Source organism: Ursus maritimus, unplaced genomic scaffold (assembly GCF_017311325.1).
Source record: "Ursus maritimus isolate PB19 unplaced genomic scaffold, ASM1731132v1 scaffold_3, whole genome shotgun sequence".
Lineage (NCBI taxonomy): Eukaryota > Metazoa > Chordata > Mammalia > Carnivora > Ursidae > Ursus > Ursus maritimus.
Window position 1 is genome coordinate 88,620,841 of NW_024425563.1, and position 17,757 is coordinate 88,638,597.

Here is a 17,757-nt window from a genome sequence, read left to right on the forward strand (position 1 = left end):
GACCCCTCTCTGCCTGGTCAGCTTGGTTCTGCTTTTCCCATATCACTCACAAGTGTGGGAGACTATGATTTTACCTTTTCTCACCATTTTCCTGAAACTTCTAATCTCCTGCTTTAAACGGTTTTCTTCTGATGGCACTTCTTTATTAGAGTGTAATTTACAGTTACTGTATCTTTCATTTTCAGAGAGGAACAAAAATAAAGCTAATATATTTGAGTGTATAATATATGACTGTTCAATATTTTTACAGGTGTTATTTTATTTCTATATATTAAGGGGTGGGTATCTGTTTGATTGCAAAGTAAGTTCTTTCCAGAATCCATTTCCCACTGATACTAGACCTGATGAGTTTTTATAGAGTCTGAAATCTTTTTTTTATTACGTTATGTTAGTCACCATACAGGACATCATTAGATTTTGACGTAGTGTTCCATGATCCATTATTTGCATATATCACCTAGTACTCAGTACAACATGTGCCCTCCTTAATACCCATCACCAGGCTAATCCATTCCCCCACCCCCTTTCCCTCTTGAGACCCTCAGATTGTTTCCTGGAGTCCATCGTCTCTCATGGTTCATCTCCCCCTCTGATTTTCCCTCCTTCAGTTTTCCCTTCCTTTCCCTAATGTCCTCCATGCTGATCTATTCCTGAAAGACTGCTCCTTTGGACTTGAAAATACCTAACATTTTCTAGGGTATTGATTTACAATTCTGAGCTGCCCATCAGAGGACCCTGTCTGGTTTGGTCTCTCTGCAGCTGTCTCACCAGGAGGGCAAAGGCAGCTTTGAGTTCTGCAGCTGAGTCCTGCATGTAGGGCAACTGCTCCCGTTCTTCAGCCAGCTTCCATGTTTCCAGCAATTTGATGCCAGTACAGAAAGAAGGTTGAATTCAGCGGCGTCAGAAGGACTTGTCATTTTATAAAAGTATCCTAAGAATCACTTTGTGAGAATTTAATAAATGCATATTCAACATAACTTATTTGATCTTGTGTGAGAAAGAGAGGCAATTTTAATGCCATGTTTAGAAGCAGAAGCATTGTTTTCCACAGGAGGAGTAATACAAATTATGACCTATTACTAATAAAGCATTCAGCTAATGTGTCTACTTAAAAGGGCAGGCAACAGAAGAGTAAGTATCAGAATATGAAAATATGGCCTAACGTTTCAAATATCACATGATGGTCTAGACCATGCATTTTGGAATGGACAAATCTCTGTTGGATCCCACTCTTGGCCATTGTAACTAGCCATGTGACTTTATGCAAATAACTGAACTTCCCAAGCCTCAGTTTCCCTATCTGTGAAATGGAATAAGAGCATTTTCTGTATAGGGCTGTTGAGAAATAAGATAATACACCGGAACTAGGAAACATGGTATCTGGCCCTCCATAAATCCTAGCTAATATTATTATTCTCTTTACTGGGATGGTTTCAGGCCATTTTATCAAATTCTTCCACCAAACAAAATACATGGATTTTATAAGCAATGGGTATTACATAAATTAACAAAAGAGCTCATGAATCCAAGATGTTCTGTGTCCCTGGCATCCACAAGCCAATAAATAGGGAGTCTGATGACCACAATCCAGAATAGTCCCCTAGACTAGAACATTTTTGAGTGTTGAGACTGTGTCTTGTTTACCCTTGTATCTCTAGCATCGAGCACAGAAACTATCTTTAATAAATGTTTGCTGAGACAATAAATGAATAAATGAAAATTTAAAGCCATGCAGACTCTTTTTATGGGTTCTAGAGCTGAAATGGTTTACTGAGCTCACAAGTTCATTAAACCGGACCATCTCTAGGCACAATCACAAGGCTAACAATAGTACAAATGTTGACTAGTCTCACCTTCCCTCTAAGATGTTACAGTAGTAAGAACAAGGGCGACTTACTGATGTTCTATAGTCATTTACTGTAAGAGTTAACTTTTTTGCACTGCTCTGAAAGATGACACGAAAGCAGTCATGTAAATTTTGAAAGTTGTTAGAGAAAGAAGCACTACTCATTAAGAAAGGAGCGCTATTAACATTAGACGTACTTAATCAAGTGTTTCTCACGTAAGTGACCGTCCACAAGAAAAGCATGCTGAACCAATAACTCACACCAATGGTTTGTAGACACAGTCCTAAAAATACTTTAATTTCAATCCTGAGTATATTTTAGTGTGTGTGTATTTTCCAAAAGTAGAATTATAATCTGCTTGCAAGCAGGGAAGTAAATAAACCATTTGCAAAGTAGTTTTGTTTCCATATATAGTGACCAGTAGCTGCAAAATTGCTGTCCATATGCTGAGGGGATCCTACATTGTTTTTTTCTAAAAAGCATCCATCAGTTTTTCATTCACAGGGTTTAAACAAAACAAAGTTACTTACCTGGGGGAGTTACTATGAGCTTAGTTCCATGTGCAAATATCTTGATCCAGACTGTTCTCACACTGGTTAGAGCTTCTACAAAAACGTCAGCCTTCTCCTGAGCTTCACGGCAGGGCCAGCAGGTAGAAACCAGTTTTTCGTACTGGCAATTTGATCTTCTGGGTCCCCTTGGAAATCCTTGAATATAGGCTTCATTGCATCTGATATTTTATAAGATTTCCTGAGATTAGTTGACCCAAATGTCTGTTTTCCAAGGAGACAATAATCACTGAAAAGTGCTGATAGGAAAACAAAAAACAGTAAGAACAAAAGAAAAAAAAGAGAGATTGGACGTAACGGTTCAACCAACTATTTATCTACATTACCAGGAAAAGTGTCCAGTGAATTAAGAGGTTTTGATTTCCAGGTGTTCAATTGTGTGAAACTGCTCAGAGATGCATCAAAGGAAAAGCCCTTCTGTTCTCACAGTCATCAGACCCCTCCGTTAGTAATTTGGGATCGTATTTCTAAAGGAGGAAACTCTTCAGTAATCTAAGATGCAAATATGCCAACAGAAATACACTTGAGAAATGTGAACAATGGTCCCCATTTTTTAATCAGCTGCTTTTACAACTTGGCAACATGATTCTTTACCACACAATGCAAAATGAGAAAATAATTTGTGTAATGAGATATTATTCCTGGAATGAAGGACTACATTTGTAGAAATCTATCTTCCATGAAATAATAGATTCCTATTTAACCCAAAATTTGAAAACACAGCCCAAATGTTGAAAGAAGCAGCCTCTTGGAAGCTATTCTGTGATCTTCAGAAATGCACGTGTAGCCCTACTTCTGAGGTTAACTAGCTTTGGACAAGACATTTGCCATCTCTGGGTTCCCACGTCCCATTTGCTGTGTGGACATTGGGCTACGCATGTCCAAAGGGCCCTTCCTGTCCCCACGGCTTATGAACCTGTGACGAAGAGCAGGAAAGGGTCTGCTGTGGTTGCTCATGTGAGAAAGGACTTGAGGGTTAGTAATGGAGAAGGTTTTCTTACCCGTGCCTTCTGACTTTGTGACATTGTGAGATCCCAGCAGGCACAATATCAGGGGGCTTCATGGGATGTGAGGACCTTATTGACTATTTTACCTTATATCAAGTAAAAGACTCCGTTGTTTTTCTTAGCTGTGTCTAAGCCAGAATCGGGCTAGTCTTATAGGTAATATTGGTTGAGACATATAGGATTCATTTCAGGGACTCTTCCGTTAGTTGGTACCAGTGGACAGTGACCTTCTCAAAGGAAACCCCAGACAGCTGGCCATGTATGTGAACTGTTCTGTCTGGTGTTCAGGTAAAGGAGAGTTGATTCTGAGAGATGTTCATTTTGGTGTCTCCATTTGAAAAACAAAGGAGTAAGACCAGAGGTACCTGGACAAGTTGACAGGGGACATAAACACAGTGAAAAGACAAGAAAGGTGTGTAGTCACCTACACACCCGAGCCAAAGATATACATAAACCCATAGGGTTGCCATTGCCGGTGACTAATCAGAATGGGCTCAAAGGGGGGACATGAATCAGGACTGGGGAGGCAGCAGTAGCCCTTTTTCCTCAGAGGCAAGGATGAGGGAGGAAGGTCTGCTTTAGAACCAATGAAGACCTTCTCAGTAAGGTCTGTCTCAGTGTTATTTTATTATGTTCCTGTTATAAAGAGCCATCAGGTCTTGGAAGACCTCACCTACCCCCATGTTATGATAATTCAATGTATGTTCCCCTGGGAACAACAGACTTGCATCTTTCCTTTAGCTCTTGCTTCAAACACACCTATCCTTCAGCTCTTTTTCACTCTCAGTGAAAGTGTGGGGAGCTCTAACCCACCATGAGAATTGGAAGAAAAGTCTTATTACTATTAATAACAAATGAGACAATAATCTCACAACCTTATGCAGAAGTATGTACATTTGATAGATCAGTAGTTTGTAGAAAGTTCACAAAGTTCGGTGAACATTAAAAATTACTGTAGTTATTGCTTTAGATACTATGACATTTCTATACTGTGAATGAAGAAAAATCTCGGAGGAAAAATACCCTTTCATTTATTACCCTTGACTCTTTTCCTATTCACAATTCCTAGCTTTTTAGAATTAAAGCAACACTTTACTCGTTTAGAGGGCAAGGTGAGATGTGACTTTTAACGAGTCCCCGAGTTCCTGTGTTAGCTGAGATGGCTCATGAAGTGGTTTAGTTGTAATGGGAAAGGACACTGTGATGTGTTGACCCTGTGCTAGACTGTCCTGGATGGAACCTTCTTCAGACCCCAGCAATCCAATAGGTTAACACTTAAAACTGGGAAAACAGGATGACAAGGATTTAGTAAGTTCCCTTGATCATGCTGTCAGTTAAGCGGCTGAGAAGGAATTTGAAATCCAGATCTGTAACACTCAAAAGTGTTGTATCTTCCGTCATTCATTCATTCATTCCTTCATGCGTTCATTCATTCATTCATGCAAAGTCAGCACAGCATTTTGCACATTGGATTCGGCTTCCTTCCCCGGAAACTTACCATAGATGGAGAAGTAGAAACGTCAGGACACTTTAAAAAGGCAGCCTAGGCCCTGGAGAGGTAAGGATAGTCGATACAGTGACCTGACTGAAAGAAACATCACAGACTGGGTGCTTGGGCTCTGAGCTCAGAACTTGCCGAGGACACAGACACAGGAGAAAAGTCTGGTAGAGACAGTAGCCAGGTCCCTCTGGCAGGTAGAAAGGAGCATGCATGTGTTTGCAGGGGTGTGGAGCTGTGGGAGGGCTTTTGTTCAGTGGCGGGTGGCAGCAGCGGGGAGCATTTCCACACAGTGTATCCCAGCAGGGCAGTAATCCAGCCCAGTGTCTGCCTCATTAACCCCGTGTGTCCTGAGTCTCGCTGGCAAATCCCTCTGCCGCTTCCTGGCTTCCTATCTCTCACTAACACCTTGCTCATGGACCACATGTTCATTTGCACAAATATACAGAATGTGTTTTAGAGGCTGGTCTGGCTTCTGTCGGCACCAGTGAAAATACACATTCTTCCTTAGGACACCAGGTTTTATTTGGCATTCTAAAAGTGCTGTTTTCTTGCTTCCTGGTAATGGATGGTATGAGTGGTGTTATTAAAATGTCTGCATTTGCATCTGAGAGAAAAACAAAAGCAACAATTAGTGAAATGTTGACATTTGCTAAGATGAAAGCTTGGAGTCTGAGGTTTACTTTTTCTTCCTGAAGAATTCAAGGTCAAGGTGGAATTTGTCAGCTTAGTTTAAATGATCTGGGGGCTTCCTTATGCCCACAATGGCTGACTTGATTGTCCATGCTTTCTATCAGCTTTCTTCGCTGAGTGAAATGTCCCATGGGAAAGGCCACTCACAGCTCCACAGGGAGGCCACCAGGATGACCTGTGGCGGGAGCGGCATCGTGCCAGCTCTTGTCAGGAGAGGTGGTTGAATACTGGGCGGATCACAGAGCAAACCCGAGGGCTGATTTAGTGAGAGGAAGTGGTGCTCTGCACACACAGCTAAGACCCATAGACTGCAGAGGAACAGAAGGAGACATTCTCTGATATTTTCATCAAGTCTCAATTTTAAACAGATGCGGTGAAAATGGGTCTTAAGGAAATGGCCTCCACTAGTATTCCTGCCTGTTTTCCAGAGGTGGAAAATTTTAAATCCCCATCTCCCTCTCCAGCCACAATAAGCACCCATCTACTTCAGGTTGCGCTTTGATGCCCATGCTTCTGTGGATGAAAAGGTGTTACTTTGGGACATAGGGGAGATGTTTCTGGGGAACTTTTTTGTGGTCCCCTCCTTTGCCTTCCCTCAGCTGCAGCAGGATTCCACCAGCACCTTCCCCTGCGATGAAGTCACTTGTTTCTACAGCGGTGATGGGCTAGATTAGGTCTGGGTGGATTTAGCAGTAGCTATTGTTCCCCTCCTGCAGCACCAAAGGGGAAGCATTTTCTGGATTGTCCCTGATCTTCCCTGCAAGAATTTAATGGAGTTCCTGGAGAAAAACGCTTAGAGGGTGATGGGAAATACCTTAAATACGGTCCCTGGTCCCTCAGGGCTCACACTCTTCCACTAGTCTATACTCAGCTCTTAATATTTCATTAGAAATTTCCACTTTAATCTTGTGACCAGGTGAATGTGTTTGACAACTTCTATCCAAGGTGAGCACATGCTCACTTCCTGTTTCTCCCTGCAAGTGCCTGTCTCCAATTTTTGATTCAATAAAGTACCCTACAACCTCAGTTCTCCAAGGGATACAAAGAATTACATTTCAATAACTTTTCTGGAAGTTATTGTACGATAACAGCCCTGCTATTTCCAGCTCTCAACACCTCTGAACACATGTGGGTCCTTTTTCCTAATTTTTGTTTCTTTGTTTGTTTTTCTTTCTTTTTTTTAAAGATTTAATTTATTTATTTGAGAAAGAGAGTGAACGAGAGAGAGCACAAGCAGGGGGTTGGGCCGCAAGGAGAGGCAGAGGGACAAGCAGACGCCCCACTGAGCAGGGAGACTGACTCAAGGCTCAATCCCAGGCTCTGAGATCATGACCTGAGCTGAAGGCAGACACTTAACCAACTGAGCCACCCAGGCACCCCTGTTTGTTTTTCTTTAATGTAAATTGTTATTTATCTTAATGTACTGCTATCAAAAGAAGAGAAGTAAATTCAGTTGAGTTCTGCCCAAATTCCCATTATACCTCTTTGTAATTTTTTAAACTGGGTTTCGTTTGTTAATATGGAGCCTTGAGACGTCTCTCTGTATGGTGGACCTCAGTCTTTTCTCTGATATGTATTTGAACAATATTTTCTTTTAATCTGTGGCTTTTTAATTTTATTTGACTTGATTTGATTTATGTAATTCACTTTTTCTTTTCCTTCCATTTTCAGTGATGAGAAGAGGAGAAATGTTAATTTCGAGGAAGTGCAAATCATCAAACCTTTCTTTTATGATTCTTACTTTATGTGTCCTATATGAGAAATCTTTGGCTAACCCAAGGTCACAAAGATTTTCGTGACATATTTTCACAACACATCTAGAAGTGTTTATTGTTTTAGTGTTTATGTTTTGTCCTAGAATCTGTTTTTAGTTAATTTGTGTATGTGATGTTTGGTATGGATTGTGGTTTATTATTTTTTTACATAGATGAACAGTGGTTTCGTAACCAGTTGTAGAAAAGTCTATCCTTTGTCCATTGGATTTCCCTGGCATCTTTGTTAGAAAGTAGTTAACCACTTACACGTTGCCCTATTTCTGGATTCTGTTCCTCTTACCTATGTATCTATGCTTTCACCAATCCCCCACTGTCTTGACCATTGTAGCTTCATAGTAAGTGCTTAAATTCTTTTCAAAACTATTTCACAATGCTATGTTCTTCGTGTTCCCATATAAATTTTGCAACTAGCTTATAGATTTGTATGAAAACTTCTCCTGGGATTTTGGTAGGGATTACATTGAATGTCTTTATCAGTTTTGAATCTTCCAATCTATGAATATGGTATATCTCTAGATTTATTTATTCTTCCTTGACTTCCATCATTAATGTTTTATTGATTGTCGCATATAAATCCTACCCATTTTTGGTTAACTTTCATCTCTACATATTATAGAGTTTTTTGGATATTGATAGTGTTGCTATTGTAAATGATACTGTTTTTTAAATTTCACCTTCCAATTGTGAATTGCCAGTATATACATTACCATCGATTTTACATCTCACATTCTATTTAACAGTGTATACTCCTCCATTAGGTGCACGTGCCATCATTTATTCAATCAAACTTGCTATATTTGGATATTTATGTCATTTCCAACATTTTTCAGTTACCCGATGAATACTTTTGTGTATATATATGTTCCTGGTGTTGAAACTGTGCCTTCAGAGTAAATTTCTAAAAGTGTTTCGCTTGGTTGAAAGGTAAATGCATATGATCTTTTGTGAGCTATTTCCAAATTCCCCCATGAAAGGGTTCTATTTTGCATCCTTACCAGCAATGTGTAAGCGTTCCTCCCACAGCTTCCCCAACAGAGTGTATTATTTTTATTCAGTCTCATGAATGAGAAATGGTATCTCAATGTAGTTTTAATTTAATTTGTCTTATTAAAGGTGAAGTTGAGCATCTATTTATGATCTGTTTTTAATTTCTCTTCACTAACTGGCTTTTCTTGACTTTTGTCATTTTCCTTTAGGATGTTTAAATGATCTACTTCCATTTAAAAATGTATTTTTATTTTGAAGATAGTTGATCATTATGTGCTATACAACTTGCAAGTATTTCCTCATGGATTGTTGTTTGCCTTTTGATTTAATTTATGCTGCTTTTTGCCATGAGAGCTTTGTTTTCATTTTCACGGAGTAAAATTTATCAACATATTTTCTTATTGTATCTTTAACTATAGTTGCATTGCTTTACTCTTTTTTGCACAGAAGGGGCTGCCAACATTTTTCTGTACAGAGTCAGATAACAGATATTTTACTTAGGCTGTTTGGCCCTAAGGTGGCTCCTTTGATTCGTCACCTCTGCCATTGTAGCCCCAGAGCAGCCATGGACAGTTAGGAAATGCATAGGCGTGGCTGTGTGCCAGGAAGGCAGCAGCAGGTGTCCTATTAGAAATGTCTGAAAGGACAAGTTTTCTATTTCCACTTATTCTGTTATTTAAAATAAAAAAGTAAAGAAAATAATCGGTTATGGGTTTGGTTCTATATTTTGTTAATATATGGTCAAATATGCCATAATAACCCATCTAAGCAATGTAAGGCCCCAATATCGTGAGCATTAGGCCTGCTCCAAGCACATGTAAGAACTTCATATGTATTCTTTATGTTACTGCTCTCAACAGATCCTCCAGGAAAACATATTTATATTTTCCATTTCCAAATGAGGAAAATGAATCAAAGACATGTTGAGAAATTTATTCAGAGTAATACAGTTAATATGGGGAGAGCGGATGTGTAACAAAGGGTCATTGATCCCTGAATGTGGAGTGGGGTGCCCCTTCTACGTCTAAAATACAGGATTTATACCTTGGTCTCTCCTGTGCCCCCAAATAGCTGATTGTTTACTGGTCAGATTCCTTCAGGATGGCCTCAGACACTAATAAAAGCCATACAATATTTACATGTGACCGATCATTGCACTTCTGAAGAACTGTAATGCCCATGAATAAAATCAGAAAGTGGTAATAACAGGAAATATTGATGTAAAATGTATCCCCCTTCCTGTCTTCATTCTGAATCATTTCAAGTACTACAAATCTCTTTCTCTACAGTGAATTAACAGACAAACAAATTTTTCTCTGAACCATCCACCCCGTATTTTCAGTTCTCAGACAACTGAATTTCATGGGAAATAACATCGAGTCCTTATATGTGTACCATCGTGGCTGATATCATGCGAGGTTCACTGTGTGAGCAGAATCTACAACATCTTCCTGCCGAGTTCGGTAAATACCGCAGAGGGAGCGGCTCAGGCTGCCACCCAGCTGGCAGCTCTGTGGTGGCCCATGTTGGGCAGGATGTGGGTGGGTCAGACCTGAGGACGGTTCCTGTGCAGCTTCTCTTGGCAACGCTCATGCTGTGGGTCTATTCCAGCAGGCACAGTAGTACACGGCCTCGTCTTGTTTCTCTAAGAAATTTATATTCAAGGTTGAAGTGGAAGTAAGAGCATTTTTACTTGCTTCAAGTTTGTTTTTCTTCCCACCTATAGAAACTTGACCAGAGATTGCCTGGACCAGTCCTAGATATTCTATCTCCTGATCTGGCTTCTGCCGGTACCAGTATATGACTGCATTGTTAAAGTCCGAAATGAACACCTTGCATGATATGCGGGCACTCTTATCTCTTGCTCTGGAAATTGATATTTCCGGTTGCTCCAATTTCACCTGCCCAAGGCCAACTGCAAGCAAAGAAGAGAAATTCCCATGAACAAATGATATGGAAAAAGGCAACAATAAAGAAGTTCTTGAGTCTCTCCTGCAGACTGGAGTGACTGGGGGACAACTCACAGGCCCAGAGGCAGGAGAAGATGACCGCTTCCAGAAGTGCCATCCCTTTGGCCTGGCTGGCTCCCCGGTGACAAGGTAAGAAGTGAGGTCCCTGGTAACAGGACTTGTCATGTCAGTGGCTGGAGGGCGGGGCTGGTTCTGGTTTCTCAGAAGAAGTGGTGGCTTAGATAGTTCGCTGGGGTTGTTCATGATCTGCCACGGATCCGAGCAGTTTGGGGCTTCCTGTGCCCCGTCAATGCTGGGCCGATGGAGTGAGAGGATTCCTAATCTGTAAATCCGGAAAGAAATTCGTGGTATAAATGTGTCCTTCCGGGGTGGGAGAGGATGATTCTCACACCCATCAGCCCTTCCCCCTGGAATCCCATTCTGCAGAAACATTGCTCAGAAACACGAGGACAGGCCTGCTGCATCCAGCCCCTATGTGTGTCTGTCTCTGATTTACTGCTGATCTGGGACTGGGATGAGAAACCTACCTTAACACAGCACCACAGAACAACAGACAGTGAACTATCTCATCGACGTTACTGAATATGCCTCGCGCATAAGCATTTTTGAAGTTAACTGAGACATCACCAAGCAGATTAGGACTCAGAGAAATCAGATTTCAATTATAGTCTGGGTGCCTCCAAGAAGGGATGAGGATGCAATTGCTGGGGATACATGGGTCAGAGCTGTCTCTGGAACCAGCCTCTACTCACTCTGGGCCTTGCAACTGTCTCCTGAGCGTGATGTCACAGGCAGGGTCATTTTCAAAGTGCTGTTATGTGTAATAAGTAACTACAAGCTTTCCAGTTAATTTAGATGCAGTGTCTGTTGTGGATTTGCAATTTGGCAGGCAGAGTTCTAACGTTTTCTTGCCTGATCTTTTTCAGTACTGTCTGCAGCCTCATGAGAGAGCTGTTAGGATTCATCTCCATTTCACAAATGAGTGCAGTGCGACGAGAAGTGACTCATGCAAAGACACAGAGCCAGTAAATAAGAGAACACGCAGAGGTAACAGTAATTCCTTAAGGAAAATCTGAGTAAATGAAGTATAAAAATGACAGCACAAGCCACCCATCATTTACTTTACTTTGATTTTTCTCTACATATTTATAATTTTTAAAAGATGTATTCATATGTTTATTTGAAAGAGAGCGAGAGAGGAAGAGAATGGTTGGGGGCGGGGGGGGGGGCAAGGAGAGAGAGATTCCCAAGTGGACTCCATCCTGAGCTCAGAGCTGGAGGCTGTACTCGAGCCCAGGACCCTGAAATCAAGATCTGAGCCAAAACCAAGAGTCTAACCCTTAACTGACTAAGCCACCTAAGTGCACCAGTACATATTTATAAATATAAAAAGGGAAGCTTGCAATTTTATATGCAAATATACATTTTAAGTGAGATTTGCATATTTGATATTTTATTCTCTTTATTTCATGGACTTACTGTGAGCTATCATGCCAGTCCTTAAGTAATCTATGAGAATACTTCTCATTGCCAAAAATAACTAACCACCCTCTCCTCTACCACTTTACCCATTTAGTTAACATTGTGTTTTGGAACTTTATCAGGTCCTTTAAAAGTTATTGTGAGTATTAGTAATGACCCCATACTACTTACCCCTTTGATGGTGGCTGAGTTATTTAATTTTTTCGTGTCTGAGTTTCTATATGTATAATTGCTGCAATAAATAGCTTTCAGAAAGTTAAATTACATTATCGCACTAAAAATGATAACGGACATAATAGCGATAATATGTCCTTTTGATGTTTTCAAGTTGTATCTTTATTATTATTGAAAAACAAGAAAGCTTTGTTAAATATTGTGCTTTCATTTGACGATGTTGCTGTTTTCTGCAGGGAGGAGGCATTCCGGTGGGAAGCATGCTGTAGACACTGAGTCAGGGAATCATATGAGTAAAAGGTGATTTTTAAAACTAGTTGGAATCTGCGCTGATAGCAGTGGTTCGTAGCTTATTAACAAAGCAGTTTTTGGTCAAGAGATTTCAAAATACCTCTTTTTGCTGAATTTTATTCTCCTGAATCTGAAGCAGATAAAATATATGATTATCATCTGTGTTTTCATCCATGACTCAATAGCTCGGCCCTCCCTCCCCTCCCTTCCTCTACTCTCAGAACATTGAACACAGCAGGCATTGAGGATATGACAGTAACTAAGACGGGGGTCTTGCTGTGGGACCCGTGCTGAGACCCAGAGTGTGGAATAAATGTGCCCGAGGCCACAGACCCTGTGACGTGCGATCAGCATCTCAGAAGACAGGCAGAGCAGGGGAAGGGTCTTGATGTCTCTTGTTCCCTGTCATCCCCTCACCTGACCGTCCTCCTGAGCCCCCTGGGTGAGGATGGAGCGCTGTGCTCCAGGTTGCCCAGGACAGAGACCATCGCCTCCCTGGGGACCCTCCCTTCCACAGGGCTCCCATCCCATCGCTCCCCCTGCCATTTCCATCCTCTGTGTTCCTGCCTCCTGGGTCTCATGCACTGTACGTCCTCCTGTCTCCTCCCCCTTCCGTTCAGCTCTTCCTGCTGCGCTTCCTGCACCAGCCTCCCGTCTCCCTGCCTCAGTCACCCTGTCCCAGCCCCACGTGACATTGAACACTTGCGTTGTTCCTCGGGTTCCTCACCCCACTCTAGGAGGTGAAAGTCTCATCAGCCTATTTCAGAGATGAGCAGTTTGAGGCACAAAGAAGGGAATAATTTGTGCAAAGTCACAAAGAGTAAGAGGTGGAGCTAGGATTTGAACTGTGGCTCAGTGCTGGAGTCCATGCTCACAGCTAATCCATGTGGGGCCTTTCAGTATTTATGGAAAGGCTGCATTGATCACATCTTCTCCTGCCCAAAAGCCTTCAGTGGCAGAAAGGATAAAGGAAGTGATGGGTCCTTAGTCTGGCAGCGAGCACTGTTTTGACCTCACTTACCAGTTGTCCAATCTCCGGGTCCTGTCTCCTTGCCTTCTTAGCTTTGCTGAAAACGTTACGCACCCCACCCATCAGACCATTGCTCAGCTTGCTTTCTCTATCCTTCACACTGCTCTGCAATCCTACTCTCCACTCACAGGAGACAAGGCTTCTCCCCTACCCTACCCTGCCCCCTGCTGCTGGGAGGGTGTTCTCTGCATTTCCTTAGGAACTCTCCCCAGCCCTGTCATCTGTGCTGGCTGCACCGCCCTCAGCCCTGACCTGGCCTGTTCCTACCACTGGGATAGCAACCTGAGTTAGAGACTGCGTTATTGTATTCCCAGCGTTGAGCTTAGAAAGTAATGGAACACACACACACACACACACACACACACACACACACACGATAGTAGAGCAGATCTCAGGCAGAAAATCTCAAGTGAGTGATCAGAGCCACAGCAGTGTGACATAGCGAATCAGGGGAACTCCATGTAACTGGATATTCTGGACTATTCGTATTGGATCGAAAAGCAGGTTAAAACATAAAAGCATAGAGTTAGATGAAATACAGACATGAATTAGCCAACCCCATTGGCTCCCTGCCTCTTTTTTTTTTAACTAAGATTTTTATTTATTTATTTGAGATCGAGATTGAGAGAGAGAGAGCAAGCAGGTGGGGAGGGCAGAGGGAGAGGGAGAAGCAGGCTGTCCACTGAGCAGGGAGCCCCAGGCAGTGCTTGACCCCAGGTTCCTGGGATCTTGACCTGAGCCAAAGGCAGAGGCTTACCTGAGCCACCCAGGCGCCCCGTGCCTCTGACTTTTACCGCCACCCAGTGGTGGTTGGGAGCATTACCGTTTCATTGGATGACGGAGCTGAACTAGGACATTGTCAGGGTGCTGTGCTGGGTGCTGCTTTGTTCCAGACAAAATGCAGGTAAGCAGCAGGCAGAGAAGGAGTGTGCAAAGGGACTTACTCTATTGTATTATATGTTCATTGTGTGAACATTGAAGTTAGGAAAGAATTAAAATTAAAACTATTACTGGAATAAGGTGCCTAGAACCTAAGATTCTGCCCTAAAGCACAGCTGGGTCGTGAGGCCAGCGGCTACAGATGCAACAGGACAGACGTCCGGGCTCCTGCTGCCCTGGGACCGATCCAGCGCTGATGGGCCCCTGGGGGAGGAGCGGGCGTCTGGGGCTGCCTGCCTTCTCCTGACTGTCCTTCTCCAGCCCTAGCGCGGCTCCGGCAGGGAGTAGATGTGTGGCTGCGGAAGGAAGGGGTGAGAAGAGAGGAGAGACATCGGGGGCACCAACAATAAATTGTCAGCACTTTTCCTTATAAAAGAACAGCTTGAGTTTTAGTATCTTAGAGCTTTGGAAAATTAGCACCTTTGTTAGGGGTACTTTGAAAGGATATGAAGGGGGTGTGTCTGCAGGTTTGCGTGTTGGTCTCACTGTGTCCTGCTTCCCCTGTATTCAGTGGAAGGAACGAGGAAGCACAGTCCTCTGTCAGATGATTGGCTGAAGGTGTTATGTGGGGTCAGACATGACGTGAGCCAGTCGTGATGCTGAGGAAAAGGTAGTTTGTCACCTCCTGAGTCATGAGGAGACCGATTTAAAATGAAGAATAGCTCAATTGCATAGTATTATGCGTACTAAGCAAATCGGGGTGAAGACGCTGAAATTAGAATTCGACGTTGTCTACAAGTAACCGGGCACACATGCTGGTCTGCCTGGAACAGTCTGGCTAACTCCTGGGGCCCCGTGTGATTATTCTCAGAATGCCTCATGTCTCAGTACTGTTCTTACTTAGATGACCAGTTCTATACAGACTCTGTGTAGTCCATAAATTTGAAACACAATTTTTCTAATTTTTAATAAAAATTTTGAAAAGTATTAAAACATCATATCTGAGGATATTACCTAACCTTGATTTTTTTTTAAAAAGAGTTTTTGTGAGGTATAATTGGCATAGCATAAAAATCATCCATTATAAATGTGTGATTGCATGGTTTCTGGTAAATATTTGCTTTTTAAATCAAGATGGCAGTATCACCTTAGAGCACTTCCATCATCCATAAATGTCTCTGTACTTGCAGCTAGCCTTCGCTCCTGCTTCTAGTCCTAGATAAGCCACTGATCTGCTTTCTGTCTTGAAAATTGGCCCTGTATGGACAATGAATATAAATATAATCTCAGAATATGTAGTTTTTTTGCATGTGGCTTCTTTTACTTAGTATAATGCTCTTGATGGTCATTCGTGGTGTACCATGTATAAGTAGTTTTGTGCTTTATATGACTAGATACTATTCCATTTTATAGATATACAGCGTTTTGTGTATTCATCAGTGGGTGGACATTTCAATTGTTGCCAATTTTTGGCTAGTATTTTGGCTAATTCTGACATGAATATTTACATACATGTCTTTGTGGGGAACTTTGTTTTATTTTTCTTAGATTCCTAGAAGAGGATTTGTTGGGTGTTTTGGCGAGTTTCTGTTACCTTTTTATATTATTGCCAGAGTGTTCTCCAAAGTTGCTGTATCATTTGTTGGGTTTATTTCTTGACACTCAATTCTCTTCCTCTGACCTGTAGGTTTTCTTAACACCAGCACCACACCAGCCTTATTACTGTAACTTCATCTTTCTGCAGCTTTGAAATCAGGTGCTGTGAGGCCCGCCCTGCTGTCCCCAGGACCTCATGTGTCAGTGGTAAGTTTTCCACACCCTCCGTTGCGGCATCATCGGTAGCATCATCCAAATCAAATTTTGGGTGTGCCCCTCCCCCCACTGCTTCTGCGAGGTGGCCATCACAGTCCTCCAACTTTGTTCTTTTTCAAAATTATTTTGTCTATTACAGGTCTTTTGGGTTTCATGTCAATCCTGGGAGGAGCTTGTTAATTTTTGCCCATGAAGCCTGCCGCAGAGAATCTTCAGTGGATTTGGTGAGATTCACCATCGTGACACTGTTGAATCTTTTAACCCATGAACATGGACCCTCTCTGCCTTTCTTTAGATATTCTGTAATTTTTCTCCTCATTGTTTTGTAATGGTCAGTATACTAGTTTTGATCTTCTTTTGTTAATGTAATTCCTCCATGTTTTATTCTTTTTGGTTTTATTGTAAGGAAAATTGTTTCCTTCATTTCACTTTCAAGTTGTTCATGCTAGTACGTAGAAATATGACTGATACTTTGTACATCGAATGTCAATGCTAAAGATATTTAGGAGTTCTAGTTTTGTTTTGTTTGCATGTAGATTCCATGGAATTGTCCACATACAGCTTCCCATCATCTGTGGGTAAAAACATTTTAACTTTTCCTTTGCAATCTGTTAGATAGCCTTAATTTTTTTTCTTGTTGTACTTTCTAGAACCTTTAGTACCATGTTGAATCGAAGCGTCCAGAGCAGACATCCTGTCTTGTTCCTCGTCTTTAGGCAAAAGCGTTCAGTCTTTCAACATTAAGTATGATGTCACCTGTGAGCTTTCACAGATGCCCTTTATCAGGTTGAGGAAGTTCCATTGTATTGAGATTGTTTCTTCTGCCAGCTCTGGAATATTCTCTTCTCAGCTGTAATGCTTTTCTATTGCAGATTTTTATTATTATTATTATTATGTTCAGATTTTTAAAAAATATCTGTTCTTTTTTGGGGCACCTGGGTGGCACAGTGGTTAAGCGTCTGCCTTCGGCTCAGGGCGTGATCCCGGCGTTCTGGGATCGAGTCCCACATCAGGCTCCTCCGCTATGAGCCTGCTTCTTCCTCTCCCACTCCCCCTGCTTGTGTTCCCTCTCTCGCTGGCCGTCTCTATCTCTCTCGAATAAATAAATAAAATCTTTAAAAAAAAATCTGTTCTTTTTTGTAATTACTGTCTACTTCTTTAGATCTCTATTTGTGGATTAATTGTTGTCATACTCTCCTTTAATTCTTCAAGCATGGTTTTCTATGGTTCTTTGAATGTATTTGTAATAGCTGCACTGATGTCTTTGTCTGCTACAGAAAATGTCTGGTCACACTCAAGGACAGTTTGTATTGAGTTGTGGGGGTTTTCCCCTTATAGTGGACACACTTGTGATTCTTTACCTGTCTTGCTAATTTACTATTGAAAAATATTTTGTTGCAGATATATTGTAGCAACTGTAGGTTGTGATTTGTCCCCAAAAGGTTGCTTTCATTGCTGCTTGCATGCTGAGAACGTAGCTGGGACTAAATCTGTGATATTATATCCCCTATGGTATGGGCCTGCTCATGACTCTCTGTTTTCTTTTTTAATTATTTTATTTTTCAGCCTAGCTTCCTGGGGATCTCCCCATGTCTACATAGCTTAGTGGTAGTCACCATTAGATAGGGATTGTGGTCAAGCACTTTCGTTGAGACTTCCATCCTCTGCCAGATCGTTATGTTGTGTGTATCGGGTAATACATTCATATTTTAGGCACTTTTGAGTCTTACCCAGCTCTTAAAT

At 41.7% G+C, this 17,757-nt stretch overlaps 1 long non-coding RNA gene and 1 gene segment (V, D, J or C); one reads left to right on the plus strand and one right to left on the minus strand.

Moving 5' to 3' along the window:
• LOC103674609 overlaps positions 1 to 10,558 on the minus strand; it is a 22,567-nt gene extending 12,009 nt beyond the window's left edge. The window contains 3 exon segments of the C gene segment in view: positions 2,378 to 2,435; positions 9,981 to 10,291; positions 10,401 to 10,558. Coding sequence covers positions 2,378 to 2,435; positions 9,981 to 10,291; positions 10,401 to 10,443 — 412 coding nt within the window.
• On the plus strand, positions 10,304 to 16,984 carry LOC103674608. 2 transcript variants are annotated; one of them, XR_005838639.1, is made up of 5 exons: positions 10,304 to 10,475; positions 11,273 to 11,393; positions 12,239 to 12,302; positions 15,947 to 16,005; positions 16,154 to 16,984. It is a non-coding gene; the product is annotated as an uncharacterized LOC103674608 (long non-coding RNA). The 2 variants fall into 2 exon arrangements; XR_005838638.1 differs by lacking the exon at positions 12,239 to 12,302.
• The last annotated feature ends 773 nt before the right edge of the window (positions 16,985 to 17,757 follow it).